The sequence below is a fragment of the Dendrobates tinctorius genome, unplaced genomic scaffold (assembly GCF_039654945.1).
Source record: "Dendrobates tinctorius isolate UK_male_01 unplaced genomic scaffold, ASM3965494v1 ptg000028l, whole genome shotgun sequence".
NCBI classification, from domain to species: domain Eukaryota; kingdom Metazoa; phylum Chordata; class Amphibia; order Anura; family Dendrobatidae; genus Dendrobates; species Dendrobates tinctorius.
Window position 1 is genome coordinate 93,521,738 of NW_027361696.1, and position 18,710 is coordinate 93,540,447.

The window sequence follows — 18,710 nt, forward strand, 5'->3', positions numbered from 1 at the left end:
GCGTTGCTGTCGCCGACGACCCTGGGAGGCACTGCGAGGACCTCTTGGCCAAGCACCAGATTGGGAAGACTAGAGAAGAAAACAAAAAAAGTTATGTCTTTGGATGTAGGCATTTGTTTGCTGTGTGTGGTCTGCAGAACATTGTTTTCTATGTGTTGTGTGTAGTGTGATGTTGTGTTTCTGCGTTTGATGCAAAAAACTTACCAATTGTGAGCCCACTCCAGGTGTCTGTCCACCCCTTCCTTCTTCTGGGAGCTCCTCTTCATCTTGTGATTCCTGTTTTGAAATAAAAGGCCATGAATAGACATATATTACAAAGAAGATGGATTTTGGAAATAAAAACTTACCGTCAAACGCTGACGATGCGAGGGAGGGCTCCCAGAAGATGATGTGCTGTCTTCCTGGTGGCCACACTCCATGCCTGTGGGTGGTGTTCCAGCTGCTGCCATTGCTGCTGCTGCATCTATTGGGCGGCTGTTGAATAAAGAGAAACAAAGGGCCAATGAATATTTTGATATTCAATAGCCCTAGTTTGGAGGAATGGGTGATTTGATAATTACCGTCTCTCATCTGCTGCTGGACCCCCTCCCGTTGTTCAGCATGCTGCTCCAATTGGGGTGGTGCTGATGGTGCTGCTGCAGATGTCTCCTGCCTTCTCCTGCGCCTGGTTGCTGTCTTAGAATATGGGAAGCAAGATGTGCCACAGTCCGCGCTGCTGAATCCACAAAATCACCTGGGATGCAAGATGTAGTAACAAAGTACTGCTTTATTCCTTCCTACGCATTTCGGCGCCCTTCCTGGCACCTTCCTCAGGGATATTACACCAGCCATAGGAGCAGGGAATTTATAGCCCCTTCCATTAGCAATTATGGGTGTGTTCTGTTTACATATGATGTCATAATGGTCATCACTGGGGGAGGGGCCAGCATTTTTGGCACAATTTCACACAAATAACATAATAAAACAAGAAAATCCTTCAAAATACTTGCTAAAATGTACATAAAAATCCTACCAGTAAAATGATATAAAGACCTTCATAAAAATTGCAGCGGAAACATTGCCAAAGTATCCAGACTGTCAATGCAAAAACAAAAAAAATTTTTTTTAAAAAATATTATCTCCCGACTTTCAGGGTAGTAGAACCCATGTGTTTACTGGTTTCATTTTTTTCTCTTGTGACTTATGTTGAGCGCCACCGTTCTGCTGGTATCAGTGCCTTAGGAACATAGGTTCTATGAACTATTTTGTCACAAAACTATCCTGTTAAATATGTGATACTATGGTTTGTTAAAAAATTATTATAAAAAATTGCAATGAACAATTTTCTTTATTTTTGTTTTGTAGGAGGGAATCAAGGAGCGATGCCACTATTAAATAAAATGGATTATTTCTAAAATTAACTGCTTTTAAAAAACTTATTTTTATTTTCATTTTTATTTTTATTATTTATTATCAATAAAGAATTATCTAAAAATTACTATTATATAATCGTATTATTAAAAATGGCCTGAAGAAAGTATCTATCATCTTCCGTATAGTTATGGTCACTATTTTATATATTAATTGTGGTGGTGTCACCCATGAAACGTGTGTCTTTTGGTCTAGCACACCTGGGTTCAAGTCACAGGTCTCCATGCAGGCATAAATGACATTGTCTTTTGTAATATCAGGAAAAATTATAAATTGTTATGAGCTTATGCATATTAAATTAGGGAATTGTGAAATTCTAGATAGGATACCAACTTTGATATATATTTAAACAAAATAAATGTGTCATTAGGTGTATGTGAGACATTAAGTGTTTAGATATACCCGTGCGATCAAAAAAGTAGTCAGATGAAAAAATAAATAAAATGAAAAAAGATAGAATGAAAAAATAAAGTGAGGTTTGCTTAAGTGTGTGACATAAGGATGCAGGAATTCCTCCTACTATGGTGCGCCTTTCTTACCCACTCAGGATGTGACCAAGAGAGGGGGGGGGGGTTGGGGGATTTTTCAGTGACATCATTAATAACCACTGGGGGATAAATTTTGAACGAACAATACATGAAGAAAGCATCAATTTCCTGGACCTAACAATTTTCTCTGATGGCACAAGGATACATACAAAAACATACTTTAAGCCTACGGACAGGAATTCATATATTGACTTCAGGAGTGGACATTACACAAAATGGCTGCGTAATATACCGGCCAATCAATTTAGAAGGATTAAGAAGAATTGCACTTCCAAGGATGACTACGCTTCTCAATCTGAAATACTCAGAAAAAGATTCCTAGAGAAAGGATACCCAAAAAAATTGATATCCAGCACACAAAAGCACAGTGGAGAAATCCCGCAAGAAACCCTCCTTATACAGAAAGACAGAAAAGGGACAGAGAAGAATAAAGCATTTAATTTTATAACGACTTATAATAATTGTCACAAGTCAATCAAAAAATGCCTTCATAGACACTGGCACTTACTTCTAAGTGATCCAATATTAAAATCCATTGTACCTGATAGACCAGGAATTACTTTCCGCAGGGCGCCAAACATTAAAGGGATAATAGCTCCTAGTAGGCTCAAACAGAAGACAACCACAAATTATGCCAAAGTACTGCAGAAAAAGACATCAAAATGTAGAAAAAATAGATGCCTTTGTTGTCGGAGCATCCAACAGACAAGCAGCTTTAAATCCGCATCAACGAATGAATCCTTTACCATTAAACATGACATGAATTGCTCTACAGAGTTTGTAATTTACCTGCTTGAGTGTCCATGTGGCATGCAGTATGTTGGCAGAACTATCAGACCACTTCATGAGCGGCTAAACAAACATCGTTCAAATATAAAGAGTGGGTATAGAGCACATGGAGTGTCATTCCATTATGACACGTATCATAACAGAGATGCAACAGCAATCAAGATAACCCCGATCGATCATATAGCAGTGAATATACCCAACAGATTCGAGCTGCTCAAAAAACGTGAAAAATATTGGATGTTTAAACTGGACACATTAAAACCGAGAGGGCTAAACATAATTTCAGAACTAATATAAATTATAATCCCCCAACCCCCCCCCCCTCTCTTGGTCACATCCTGAGTGGGTAAGAAAGGCGCACCATAGTAGGAGGAATTCCTGCATCCTTATGTCACACACTTAAGCAAACCTCACTTTATTTTTTCATTCTATCTTTTTTCATTTTATTTATTTTTTCATCTGACTACTTTTTTGATCGCACGGGTATATCTAAACACTTAATGTCTCACATACACCTAATGACACATTTATTTTGTTTAAATATATATCAAAGTTGGTATCCTATCTAGAATTTCACAATTCCCTAATTTAATATGCATAAGCTCATAACAATTTATAATTTTTCCTGATATTACAAAAGACAATGTCATTTATGCCTGCATGGAGACCTGTGACTTGAACCCAGGTGTGCTAGACCAAAAGACACACGTTTCATGGGTGACACCACCACAATTAATATATAAAATAGTGACCATAACTATACGGAAGATGATAGATACTTTCTTCAGGCCATTTTTAATAATACGATTATATAATAGTAATTTTTAGATAATTCTTTATTGATAATAAATAATAAAAATAAAAATGAAAATAAAAATAAGTTTTTTAAAAGCAGTTAATTTTAGAAATAATCCATTTTATTTAATAGTGGCATCGCTCCTTGATTCCCTCCTACAAAACAAAAATAAAGAAAATTGTTCATTGCAATTTTTTATAATAATTTTTTAACAAACCATAGTATCACATATTTAACAGGATAGTTTTGTGACAAAATAGTTCATAGAACCTATGTTCCTAAGGCACTGATACCAGCAGAACGGTGGCGCTCAACATAAGTCACAAGAGAAAAAAATGAAACCAGTAAACACATGGGTTCTACTACCCTGAAAGTCGGGAGATAATATTTTTTAAAAAAAATTTTTTTGTTTTTGCATTGACAGTCTGGATACTTTGGCAATGTTTCCGCTGCAATTTTTATGAAGGTCTTTATATCATTTTACTGGTAGGATTTTTATGTACATTTTAGCAAGTATTTTGAAGGATTTTCTTGTTTTATTATGTTATTTGTGTGAAATTGTGCCAAAAATGCTGGCCCCTCCCCCAGTGATGACCATTATGACATCATATGTAAACAGAACACACCCATAATTGCTAATGGAAGGGGCTATAAATTCCCTGCTCCTATGGCTGGTGTAATATCCCTGAGGAAGGTGCCAGGAAGGGAGCCGAAATGCGTAGGAAGGAATAAAGCAGTACTTTGTTACTACATCTTGCATCCCAGGTGATTTTGTGGATTCAGCAGCGCGGACTGTGGCACATCTTGCTTCCCATATTCTCTGGCAGTTTTTCCACTTTGGAGTGGTCGGTGGAGGTCCTGCAGCAGCTGATACTGTGTTATGTCTTCAAGCCAGTTGTGGGTCACACAACCGGAATAGGTGAGTGGAACTGCATTACACCACTCACATCGTAGTGTCACTAGTGATAGGGCACTATTGCACCTCTTGTTCCCCCACCCTTTTTGTATTGGTTGCTGTCTTGGGTGGCATGTTGGGTGTGGCTGTGGGTCCCACTGTCTTGCTTTTATATATGTCTTGTGGGCAGAGCTACTGAGCATGCTCAGACCAAAAAACCGGATCCGGCCGCCGGATCAGGCTTTCGCCGGATCCGGGGCATTGCGGCGCTCATAGGCTTTCATTGTGTGAAAAAGCCGGACGCGCCGGATCCGGCGTGTCTGGCTTTTTCGCCGGAGACAAAAAACGTTACAGTAGACGTTTTTTCCAGACGCCGGATTGCGACACATTGCGACACATTGCCGGATCCGGCGAAAACCGGATGAAACGCATGGCCATCCAGCACTATCCGGCGCAAATGCAAGTCAATGGGGGGGAAACCGGATCCGGCATTGCATTTCGCCGGATCCGGTTTCTGTCAAAACCGCCGGATCGCGCCTGACGGCGAAAACCTGATGTGTGAAAGAGGCCTAAGATGCAACTATGGCATAGGCGCAGGAGCTGTCCCCATTCCAATATTAGCTGGAATTGGCTGTAATATACCACTGGGCTCTGTCATGATGGACGGTATCACGAACAGCACTTCTCTGCTTCTAAAGCTGGAGTCACACATAGCGACTCACCAGTGATCCCGACAATGATATCAACGAGTCAGGATCGCTGGTGAGTCGCTACATGATCGCTGGTGAGCTGTCAAACAGACAGCTTGACCAGCGATCAACACAGCGACGCCGAGCGTGTGGCGTCGCTCTGTACGTTAGTTACCAGCGCGCTGATGCAGGGAGCTGATAACTAAGGTACACATCGGGTATCTAAGGGACGTGCGTCCCTTAGATACCCGATGTGTACATTAGTTACCAGCTCCCTGCATCAGCGCGCTGGTAACTAACGTACACATCGGGTTTCTAAGGGACGCACGTCCCTTGAATACCCAATGTGTACCTTAGTTACCAGCTGATCGCTGGTCTCCCGCCTGTCACACGCAGAGATGCATGCTGGCCAGCGGGAGACCAGCGATGGAAGAAATGTCCAGAGGTTGCCAAGAGCGATCAGTGATACCGGCAGGGGGGCCGGTCGCTGATCGCTGTCACACACAGAACTCGTGACAGCAGCGATCTCGCTAGCGAGATCGCTATGTGTGACGGGGCCTTAATTCTCAGGGCAATCACACAATTGACAGATGATTGATGGGCGAGGCCACAGCTGCATTTGCTACTAGTCTAGTTATTGGGCACTTCCCTGTGGATGTATAGTATATACACATCCAATTCCAGTACATGAATATGTATATATACTTCAGTAAGGTCACTGCCAAGCTCCGCAATAAACCAAGAAAAGCTTGCGACCACCACCATTCATTTATTACAGGCTGATTGGACGTTCGTTAGTCATAAAATTTGGCCTCACGAGGCTTCAAGGGTGCAGTTTATAGAGCAAGAAGAGCAAAGCTATTAAATTTTATATATTTAATCCAACAATTTTGCAGTGACTATAACAATATGCGAGAGATTTTACAAAGGGGACAAGCCAATACAGTATATACAATCACAAATAATAAGAGGGATAAACAAAAGAAAATTACTGGACCTGTTGTCAAAGGAATGGCTGAGATCTTGTTCTCCAATTAGGAAATAGTGCAATCTCACAGGGAGTTGTATCTCCCACTATGGAACAATGGTCCAATGTCAGTAACTGCTATTACGAGGTATGAGTCAATCCCCTTATGGCATCAGATGGGGATTATACAAATGAGATGTGGCTCAGGTATCAAAAATTAAGTGATCCCCCAATTTAAGGATATCTGCCCACCTGGAGGTCCCAGGCGGGATATCTTAATGCTATATTTCTGATCATGATTTTCGCTTTCTACAGATATGTGACATGGCATATGCAATGTTATCCATCTGGCCATTATTAATTCTGGGCTGATGTGCAGACCACAAAGTGAAGCCTGTGTTGCTTTAAAGCTAGGAAGGAAGACTTATTTACACAGGAGAGTAAGGGTACCGTTACACTTAGCGACACACCAGCGATCCCGACAACGATACGACCTGGTAAGGATCGCTGGTGCATCGCTAAATGGTCGCTAGTAAGCTGTCAAACAGTCAGATTTACCCATCGATGCAGCAACGATCCAGCGATCCGTATAACGAACTCGGTGGTCGTTGAGACCTTGTCACACAGCAGCGATTCTGACAACTCCCACCTGCGTCCCTGATTTCTGAGTCGCTAACAAGGTCGCTCATCGGTGTCAATCACAGCGATGAGCGCTGGCCAGCGGGACACCAGTGATCAAAAAATGGTCCCGGACATTCGAGCACGATCAGCGATATCCAGCGGGGGGCCTGGTCGCTGCTAAGTGTCACACGTAATGAGATCGCTGGCGAGGTCGCTGTTGTGTCACAAAATCGGTGATGCAATAGCAAAATCAGTGACGCAATATCCTTAAAGTTCCACAACACAGCCTGTTGTTTCCTCTGTGTACACACTCCATGTTCGCTTTCCATCAGATAACCTACTACAATTACCAGTTCACAGCAGAGGGTTGTAGAACAAACGGGTCAAAATGGAGTGTTATCTCTTTTTTTCATTTGCAATGCTTATTAGTAGAGTTGAGCGACTTTTGGTTTTTTAGGGTCGCGTTTCGTTTCGTGAAACCCGACTTTTCCAAAAGTCGGGTCGAGCAAGATTGTCCGATTATAGGGAAAAGTCGGGGTCGTCCCGAAACACGAAACCCAATGTAAGTCAATGGGGAATAAAAGTCGGCAGTGAGAGGAGGACAGGAAACACACCTACAGTGCCCATTTGAATGCCAAAAGCATCAATTCTTCTTACTTAAGCTTGTCAACCTTAATTAACTTCATAATACAAGTTACGCACTGAAAAATGGGGGTTATTTGGCTAAAGTTGTGGGGGGGGGGGGCTGGCTGCAGGTTTTCATGTGCCCTGGGAGAAAGAGCGCCCCTTTAACACATACCACAATTCATCATGCTCCGATACGGCAGAGAAATAGCGGTATAGTACAATGAAAAATACCTCACTTTTTACATCTCATGACGAGGCCCATCTATTTCTCCATACAGAATCATTGGTCCCATATAATGTTTGAAACAGTATATGATGAGCTCCACATAATGCTACAGTATATGTTGGTCCCCATGGATGAAGCTCCACTGTCTTATGGGCCCAAATAATGCTCCAAACATAATGGGCCCCATTTCTAATGCTCTAGTGTATAATGGGCCCTGTAAATGCTGCTCCAGTGTCTGATGTCCACCTTTGGAATGTTCCAGTGTATGGTGGGCCCCATCTATCATTCTCCAGAGTATAGTGCTCCCCAAAAATTGCTGTCCCAACATTGAAAACAATCAAATAAGTCTCCTCGCTAGGGAATCCCTGTACTAGTCTAGACTCCTCGTCGTCCCCATCTTCCATCTCACTGCACAGTATTTCAACTTTGCAAGTGCTGTGATCCTGGGCAAGCAGGGGGGGCCCACTCGTTGGCGACGGCACTGGCACAGGGCCCCTGATAGTACGGTGGTGTGTCTGATGGCGGGTGGGCCGAACCTGCACTTTCATCTGCAGCTTCCTCTTTGTCACCGTGTAAGATGGAACCGTATATGGGAAGGGTAACCTGAGTTTCATCAGGGTCAGATTCAGGCCGGGTAGCGTGCGAGGGGAATGTAGTGGTCTGGGACAATGTACCAGCAGATTCATCGAGCAGTGGCTGGGCATCAGTGCACTTGTGTCGCCCCCAGGAGTACGGTCGCCACAGTGGCATTACCTTCTTCCTAGGGAGTGTGATGTCATGCTTGGGAGCAACGAAGGATCTCTCTAGCAGGTTAACTGATTGGGCGGCGTTATTCCCACGAGTCATGACCCTCCAAACAGCGTTCATGAAGGCAAAGTGTTTGTTTTACGTGGGCAGTATGGTTGCAAAGCTGAACCTTAAAGGAATGTCCAGAAGGGCACCACCAGGAGTGGAGCCTACGGTTAAATTCGACTCCACCTGGGAAACCTCAACCATGCCAGCTATAGAACAGATGCACACATTGCAAGCTTAATTCCGTTAACGAACGAGACTCCGTCATGCCCCGCGGTCCGAGTCCGGCTTACTAGAGGGACACGTGAGGCTCTGGCACATGAGATTGGCCAATAACTGGTGTGTCATGCCCTTACATGTCCGTGGCTGCATGTGCGCTACACTGAAAAGGCCAGCGTTTGTCGCTTACAGGTGCAGATAACCCGCTGAACAACGTTAGTGATGGGGATCACTGATTACAATTATTACCCGCGAACAATGATTTACCAGTAAGTGCAGGTCAACCGCAGTTCCGGAATTAGGCCTAACCGTCATTCCTGAAAAAATGAAAAACATACGTGTGCAAACCACAGGTGCTGTAGCTTGCTTAACAGCTCGCCAGCCGTTCTCACGCCCAGTATGGATTACACGTGATTGCACAAAGGTGAGAAAGGGTACCGTATCCCCGGATAACATGTATGGATAGCGTACACATTCAAAATATATGTCTCAGGAGGCAGGCTCAGACGGTGTTAGGCCCAGTATGGATTGCACGTGATTGCACAAAGGTTAGAAAGGGTACCGTTTCCCCGGATAACATGTATGGATAGCGTACACATTCAAAATATATGTCTCAGAAGGCAGGCTCAGACGGTGTTAGGCCCAGTATGGATTGCACGTGATTGCACAAAGGTTAGAAAGGGTACCGTATCCCCAGATAACATGTATGGATAGCGTACACATTCAAAATATATGTCTCAGGAGGCAGGCTCAGACGGTGTTAGGCCCAGTATGGATTGCACGTGATTGCACAAAGGTTAGAAAGGGTACCGTATCCCCAGATAACATGTATGGATAGCGTACACATTCAAAATATATGTCTATACATCAGGAGGCAGGCTCAGACGGTGTTAGGCCCAGTATGGATTGCACATGATTGCACAAAGGTTTTAAAGGGTACCGTTTCCCCGGATAACATGTATGGATAGCGTACACATTCAAAATATATGTCTCAGGAGGCAGGCTCAGACGGTGTTAGGCCCAGTATGGATTGCACAAAGGTTAGAAAGGGTACCGTATCCCCAGATAACATGTATGGATAGCGTACACATTCAAAATATATGTCTCAGGAGGCAGGCTCAGACGGTGTTAGGCCCAGTATGGATTGCACGTGATTGCACAAAGGTTAGAAAGGGTACCGTATCCCCAGATAACATGTATGGATAGCGTACACATTCAAAATATATGTCTCAGGAGGCAGGCTCAGACGGTGTTAGGCCCAGTATGGATTGCACGTGATTGCACAAAGGTTAGAAAGGGTACCGTATCCCCAGATAACATGTATGGATAGCGTACACATTCAAAATATATGTCTATACATCAGAAGGCAGGCTCAGACGGTGTTAGGCCCAGTATGGATTGCATGTGATTGCACAAAGGTTAGAAAGGGTACCGTTTCCCCGGATAACATGTATGGATAGCGTACACATTCAAAATATATGTCTCAGGAGGCAGGCTCAGACGGTGTTAGGCCCAGTAGGGATTGCACGTGATTGCACAAAGGTTAGAAGGGGTACCGTATCCCCAGATAACATGTATGGATAGCGTACACATTCAAAATATATGTCTATACATCAGGAGGCAGGCTCAGACGGTGTCAGGCACAGTATGGATTTGACGGCCCAGATTACACAGCGGAGGAGCAGGGAGAGGTAAAGATTGCAAATGCTGGGGCCCTGCCCAAGCAAGGGGGGCCCACTCGTGGGCGTCGGTACTGGTACTGGGCCCCTCATAGTACAGCGGTGTGTCTGACGGCCGGTGTGCACCACCACCGTCAGAGACACTTGATTGCACTATGAGGGACCCTGTGCCAGTGCCCGCGCCCAAGAGTCGACCTACCCACCTGTCCAGGGCAACGGCACTCGCATGGTGTCGTGCGCTAGGTGGTGACCCCGGCCATGGGGGGGAGGCAGCACAGTTAGGGAGTTTTAAAAAGTGGCATATGTTGATGTTGGACATTCAGCTGATGCAAAAGGCGAAATAGGTGAAGTCCCAGGAAGAGGTGGACCAAAGCAAGCCATTTTTCTGTCACCCTATGTGTCATCAGGGGAAGGTGGGACAAAATCCTTGGAAACCCATGCATGGTTCATTTTAATGAAGGTTAGATCATCCACATTTTGGGTTGACAGACGGGTCCTTTTTTCTGTCAGGATTGATCCAGCTGCACTGAAGACTCTTTCCGATAGCACACTTGCAGCTGGGCAAGCGAGCTCCTGTAAGGCATATTGGGCCAGTTCAGGCCAGGTGTCCAGTTTAGCGGCCCAATAGTCAAAGGGGAATGACCTGTGTGGAAGAACATCGATATGGGAGGAAAAGTAGTTTGTAACCATAGTTGACAACTGCTGTCTCCTGTCACTTTCCATCGATGCAGTATTACCAGTTGTGTGAGCGGTATTTGAAAAATCAGTCCACAACATTGTCATGAAACCCCTGTCTCCAACGCCACTTCTGCTGTGTGCACCACGAACACCTCTGCCAAGCTGCCCCCGGCCCGTACGGCTCGTGTGAGAACCATCACCGCTGCTGTGTGCTGGGAATGCCTCAAGCAACCGATTTACCAGAGTTGCTTGTTTATTAGCCAATATTAGGTCAAGGTTCTCCTGTGGCATGATGTTTTGTAATTTGCCTGTATAGTGTGGATCCAGGATGCTGGCCAACCAGTAGTCGTCATCGTTCATCATTTTGGCAATGCGGGGGTCCCTTTTTAGGATCTGCAAGGCATAATCTGACATGTGGGCCAATGTTCCCGGTGTCAATGATGCACTGTGAGTGCTGGGTGGAGGAGCACTTTCTGGCAAATCCACGTCCCTCCAGTCACGCACAAACCCTGTACCAGACCTTGCCACGCCAACATTTTCACTTGCCCCACAAGATGCATCCTCCTCCCCTAAGTAATCATCCCCATCATCATCCTCCTCCTCCTCTTCTTCCTCCACCTCGTCCAGGAGAGGTCCCTGAGCAGACAATGGCTGAATGTCATCAAGGATTCCCTCCTCCTCTTCCTCCTCATCAACATTGGCTGCAGACGCCTGCTCCTTAAGGTGCGTCAAAGTTTGCATGAGCAGACGCATAAGTGGGATGCTCATGCTTAGGATGGCGTCGTCTGCGCTTACCAGCCGTGTGCATTCCTCAAAACACTGAAGGACTTTACAGAGGTCTTTCAGCTTCGACCACTGCACGCCTGTCAACTCCATGTCTGCTCTCAAAGTGCCTGGCCGTGTATCCTCCCACAAATGCATTATGGCCTGCCTCTGCTCGCACAGCCGCTCCACCATGTGCAGGGTGGAGTTCCACCTTGTTGCAATGTCGATAATGAGGTGGTGGTTGGGAAGGTGGAGCAATCGCTGCAGCTTCTGCATACGAACGGAGTGTACAGGCGACCGGCGGATGTGCGCGCACAGTCTTCGCACCTTCTGGAGCAGGGCTGTTAACTCCGGATAATTTTTGAGGAAGCACTGCACAACCAGGTTCAAGGTGTGAGCCAAGCAAGGTATGTGGCTGAGTTTTGAAAGGGCTATGGCTGCCACAAAATTACGGCCGTTATCACTAACTACCTTGCCTGCCTCAAGATGTACACTGCCCAGCCATGACTCAGTTTGTCGCTTCAAGTACTCGGCCAGCACCTCGGCGGTGTGTCTGTTGCCCAAACACATCATCTGCAACACAGCCTGACGCTTTCCACTAGCTGCTCGATAGGGGGACACATCGTGTGCAACAGTGGCAGCTGCAGATGGAGTGCTCGTACGACTGCGCTCTGTGGACGAGCTTTCGCTTCTGGAGGAGGAGGAGGGTCGAACGCCTACAGCCAACTGTTTCCTATACCGTGGGCTAGGCAGCACTGTCCCACCACCGCTGTCCCCTGTGGACCCTGCATCCACCACATTAACCCAGTGCGCAGTGATGGACACGTAACGGCCCTGGCCATGCCGACTGGACCATGCATCAGTGGTGAGGTGCACCTTTCCGCTCACTGACTGCTTGAGTGCATGGACAATGCGGTCTTTCACATGATGGTGGAGGGCTGGGATGGCTTTGCGAGAGAAGAAGTGGCGACTGGGTAGGTCATAGCGTGGTACTGCATAGGCCATGAGTTCGCGGAAAGCTGTGCTTTCCACCAACCGAAAGGGCATCATCTCAAACGAGATTAGTTTGGCAATGTGGGCGTTCAAACCCAGTGTACGCGGATGAGAGACTGAGTACTTTCTTGACCTACTCATAGTGTCTGGGAGGGTGAGCTGGACTTGAGAGCTGCATATGGTGGAAGTAGCGGTGGACAGGGCGGACTGAGAGAGGGTTGATGATGGTGATGGAGTTGGTGTTCTTTCTGATGGCCTAGAATCAGTCTTTCTTTGATATAACAGTGGGATTCCCTGACTGCTGTGGCCTTGCAACGACACCTCAACATTTGCTGCTGTGCTAACCGGTGGGCTTACAGTGGGTGAAACAATGTAGCGTTGCTGACTACCTTCGTTGTGATCAGTTGCACATGTGGCACTTGAGGTTTGGTGTTGTGTCCATGCTTGCAAGTGCATGCTGGTTAAATGTCTAAGCATGCAACTGGTATTCAAATTTTTCAGATTTTTCCCTCGGCTAAAGGTCTTTGCGCACTTCTTACAGATAACCTTGGCCTGATCATGATGATTTTGGTCAAAAAAGTGCCACACTGCACTCTTCCTACTTTGGCAGACATTTTGCGGCCTAGCACGCTGTGATCTTTTGACCCTCTGGACAAGCTGTCCAGCAACTCTTTTGATGTTTGGAACCTGTCTTTGGAGTGCTATGGGCCTGCCAGATAACAGCTGTTGCGATGTCGATGTCTGCTGTGGATGCTCCTCATCTGAGCTATTGGAAGCAGCACCCTCTTCCCACAATGGATGCCAATCTGGGTCAACAACTGGGTCATCCATCACCTCCTCTTCTATGTCATGTGCACCTTCCTCTGTGTCACCGTGTATGGTGGTATAGTGTGCGGGAAGGGGCACCTGAGTCTCATCAGGGTCAGAATCTGGCTCTGTACACTGCGAGGACAATGTAGTGCTCTGAGTGAATGTACCAGCAGAATCATCCATCAGCGGCTGTGCATCAGTGCACTCCATGTCAGATTCATCTTGGCCTGGGTAATTCACCATTTGACTTGATAATCCAGGCATGGTATGTGAAAACAGCTCCATGGAGTAATCAGTAGTATGGCCTGCGTCATCCTTCAATCTTGGTTGGGGTGAAGGACACAAGGAAAGGTGTGGTTCATAAACATGAGCCTCCAATGACGACTCAGTGCTTTTACTTTTTACAACTGAAGAAGAGGAGGCGATAGAGCTGGAGGCTGAGTCAGCAATGTAAGACAAAACTTTTTCCTGATGCTCTGGCTTTAAAAGCGGTTTGCCAACTCCTAGAAAACTAAGCGTTCGAGGCCTTATGTAGCCAGACGATGATGCAGGCCCAACACCTCCTGCATTCAGTCCTATTTTGCTCTTGCCACTACCATCAGATCCACCACCAACACCATCATTACCAGCTGCCAACCCCCGCCCAATTCCACGGCCTCTTCCACCAGCCTTCCTCATTTTTGGTAGAAATGTAGGCAAAATCCAACAAACTATATAGTAATGTAAAACAAGGTACAAGGTGTCTATAGGACAGGGGAGATTTTGAATTTCTGCAGACACTTGTGGACACTGGACACTTTTGGATTGTGTGAGGCCCACTGATATCTGAGCGCTATGTGACAGGCTCGATGGCACAGCTGTGACCAAAGTGACTAGAGGATAAGGGAGATTTTGAATCTCTGCACACACTTTTGGACACTGGACACTTTTGGATTGTGTGAGGCCCAATGAATATCTGAGCGCTATGTGACAGGCTCGATGGCACAGCTGTGACCAAAGTGACTAGAGGATAAGGGAGATTTTGAATCTCTGCACACACTTTTGGACACTGGACACTTTTGGATTGTGTGAGGCCCAATGAATATCTGAGCGCTATGTGACAGGCTCGATGGCACAGCTGTGACCAAAGTGACTAGAGGATAAGGGAGATTTTGAATCTCTGCACACACTTTTGGACACTGGACACTTTTGGATTGTGTGAGGCCCACTGATATCTGAGCGCTATGTGACAGGCTCGATGGCACAGCTGTGACAAAAGTGACTAGAGGATAAGGGAGATTGGATTGCTTTTAAAAAAGCAGTTTGCGGAGCATTGGGTAAACAGCAATGCAGGAATGTCAGGAAGCCTTAGAAGGCAGCCCAGCAACCAACTCCACTGATACACCACTATATAGCCTCCCCTTGCACTGCACACACAGTGACTGGTGTGTTGTGCAGGCCAAATCGCTAGCAGCAGAAGCAGTTTTTTTGTCTTCTTCCCTGCCTAACGCTCTCCCTACAGAATCAGCAACCTCTCCCTATACTGAGATCGGCAGAAGTAAGATGGCGGTCGGCGTGCACGCCCTTTTATACCCCCTGTGACGCCCACCAAAGCAAGCCAATCACTTGCATGCCCTTCTGAAAGATGGTGGTGACCCCTGCCTATGTCATCACGTTGCCCACAGTGTCCGTGGATACTGATTGGCTGAAACAGAGCGCAAAACAAACTTTTGAAACGCGACTTTGGCGTGTAAGTCGCCGACCTCGTGGCCGACCTCATCCTAGGGTCGGGTTTCGTTTCATGAAACCCGACTTTGCCAAAAGTCGGCGACTTTTGAAATTGTTCGACCCGTTTCGCTCAACTCTACTTATTAGGTTTCTTCATTTAAAATGTTAATGAAGCAATGCTTCTATGCTCAATATGAGGGTGGCAGGTCACCTCTCAAGAGATGGTTTTAAAGATTGCTCCTATTTTATCATTACTTTTATGACAACCAGGAAAGGAGACAACTATCATAGCAGTCATTTACAGTGGGGAAAAAAAGTATTTAGTCAGTCAGCAATAGTGCAAGTTCCACCACTTAAAAAGATGAGAGGCGTCTGTAATTTACATCATAGGTAGACCTCAACTATGGGAGACAATCTGAGAAAAAAAAATCCAGAAAATCACATTGTCTGTTTTTTTTTCATTTTATTTGCATATTATGGTGGAACTTGCACTATTGCTGACTGACTAAATACTTTTTTTCCCCACTGTATATACCAGCTAGATTTATAATACAGTAGAATACTTAAATATTGCAGTGTATTATTGGCCTAATTGTATTGAAGTTTAGGTATTATTACAATTTCTGTTTTTTGTTTATCCTAACAACCAAAAGAAGGATTAAAAGGTATTGAAAAACTAAAAATAAACCAATTAAAATGCCGAAAAATTAATGTAATTTCTACTGAATTCTCCCAAAGAAAACTAATAAATGTGAAAAGCATGTGACAGGACAAAATAAAATAACATTTGTCTTTATGTCTTCAACAGGTTCTAGTGATGCAAGAGGAGGCCCTTTGACACTAAAGCAAACGGATCTAAGCCTAGACAGTCAATGGAACACAACTTGAGGCATTTTGAAAAGATAGTCCTGAGTGATTTAGTGGCTTCTCTTGTCCTTTGGCAAAAGCATTTGAGCTGCTGCTGACATTAGAAGCCTAAGGTAAAAGAAGGCCAGAAAAAGGCAGTACCAACCAAAGAGCACAAATTTGACCAAAGAGGAAGACACAGAGCTTCTTCTACTCAAAACTAATTCTTGTGTGAATAGGAAACCCCCAACCTGTCACCCTGGAGTCGTGGAAAAGGTGGAATGAGGGCAGAATGGTGTGGTGCGAGAAAGGGGTTCAGATCCTTCTGACCACGGTAGGAGCTTTTGCTGCATTTGGGCTCATGACAATCGCAATAGGAACAGATTACTGGCTGTATGCCAGGGCCTTCATTTGCAATACCACAAATATATCAAGTGAAGAAATGCCACAGAAAGATAAAAAAGACCCGGGAGGGTTGACGCATTCTGGCCTCTGGAGAATTTGCTGTTTGGAAGGTATTATTTTTTTCACATTTTATTTATGTAATATGTATTTCTTAATAGAATGAGTTTGTTTTAGATTTTTTATTGCATTTTCCCTAATGCTCAACAATTATAGTTAATCTTAGAAAAGCCAGTGAAAGAAAAAAAAACATTTAGTAACTTTTGAAAGGGATTTTATGGTAATAACATGTATCACCTATCTAATTTATGTGTGATAACTTATTGATTGGTGCGAGTCTCATACCATATAGCACAATGGGTCACGTTTCGTTATTAGAATGGAGAGGCAGGACACATGTTCGACCACCCCGCCATTCATTATTTATGAGGCTACTGAGCACTGCTCTTGGATTTACTCCCATAGAAAATGAATGGAGTACCGGTTGAGCATCCGCACTGCTGGCCTATTCTAACAGGGATAAAAGTGCCTCTTGGAGATAATTGTCCTAGTCACTGGGAGTCGTAGCGCTTGGACCCCCACCGATTAATAATGTATAACCCATTCAATGGATAGATGATAACTTGGTTTTCATGGACAAGCCCTTTGACTTTATTGCATCACTTATTTTGCCTATTATTATATTTTAGTCAAAGAATACAGTAATAGATAAAATAATTCAGTTGATTTATGTGTCAGATTCCTCGTACCACTCCCATCTCAATAATTGATCTGCTACTAAGTATCAGGTACCATTGAGTGGAGCAAGGAAAGGTGAGAAAATGCTCTCCATGTAGTTTGATCATCACTCCTATTAGCCAAATGACACAGTAATTTTTTATCTGCTGTTTGAGCTAAATGTAAAGCAGATCTATATTTTTAGCATGTTGCCCTTACCTAAAGAGATATTTTCAACTTATTAAATTGCTTTAGATCACCATACAGAATGAAGATAATTAAATTTGTAATTGACATGCTTTTTATCTGCTGTAATTTTCCTATAATGTATAGTGAACAGTTGGTTTATATGGAGCTTGGCCTGCCCAGATCCTGGTAAAAGTGCACATTAATTACACTCCAGAAGGTGGTCAGCCACCTCTGTCCAGCCCATTGATTTTTATACAGCAGTTAGTTTCTTAACTCCCTCCCCATCCTTCTCAGTTCCTGATAAGCTGCTGTTATAAATCTTGCAAAATTATTACCTTTCACCATTGGCTGCATTCAGAGCAGGCCTCATCAATGTAATAATCTGTGTTTCTTCAAATGCCCTGTTAACCTGATGTGTAAATATAGAAATAACAGCATAAGCAGAGAACAAACTACTGGTAGCTGAATGTGTTACAGCAGAACTTGTGCTGAGCGTCATAGGTCTACCAAAACTTCTGCTGCTCACCAGAACTGTCACTTCAGAAATGAGCCCGCCCTGCTAGAAACCAAGAAGTAAGAAGACTAGAAAGCTGTGTGCTGCTCAAGAGATAATTTGACAATGACGTTTTCAAACATCATATTAAGTTATTAGGCTTATTGTGATTTTAAATTAACAATTTTTTATATACATGCTTTAGTAGTTTCAAAATGTAGGTATCCACCTGGCCCTGATTTTTTTTTTTTTAAAGCAGTTTTGTCCGATCATATAATGCTGATGACCTATACTATGTATGGATAGATCATGAATATCAGATCAATGAGGGTCCGATGTCAGATACCCCTATTGATCAGCTATTTGAGAAAGGGCAAAATGGTCTCTGTTTTGCCTTGTGTGATTTTCTTTAGCCTATAATTATGTCAATTTAGTTCTTCACGTCATTAATGAGATCACCAAATGTAGCCGAACAAACTCAACATTTTATCCAAAGTTCCAATTCATTAAAATCTTTCCTGTTTTTCCATTTTTTTTTAAACCCGAGCTTTTGCTGACAGATCGTGAATTGTTAGTTTAATGACTTGGTTTTTCACAACTCCATTTCTATAAATAGAACAATAGTAACGCCAAACCAGATTCGGCTTTCTATAGTATAGTATCATTCCTGCAATCATGATGAATAACTTTGCTCTATATTATCGGAAAAGACACAATACTACAACTGTGCTTTCTTTTTTAATACCTGTTATTCTAGCTTGGCCAGGTAAGTTTTTGTTACCTCCTATCTATATCAGAAATGCATTGCAGAATACCTACTGTATCAGTAGCCACATATCTTCTTCTCTCAGT

The 18,710-nt window shown here is 44.2% G+C and overlaps 1 protein-coding gene across 4 annotated transcripts in view; it reads left to right on the plus strand.

The window, feature by feature from the left end:
* The window catches only part of CACNG8 (calcium voltage-gated channel auxiliary subunit gamma 8), a 182,481-nt gene that overhangs the window by 113,160 nt on the left and 50,611 nt on the right, over positions 1 to 18,710 (plus strand). For 2 of the 4 annotated variants that reach the window (XM_073571174.1, XM_073571172.1), the window contains one exon: positions 16,020 to 16,572. In XM_073571174.1, the coding sequence (XP_073427275.1) occupies positions 16,350 to 16,572 (223 nt within the window). In that variant the 5' untranslated portion in view covers positions 16,020 to 16,349. Of the gene's footprint in view, positions 1 to 4,239; positions 4,463 to 16,019; positions 16,573 to 18,710 lie in introns of those variants that run through there. The other 2 variants (XM_073571173.1, XM_073571176.1) reach the window with 2 other exon arrangements.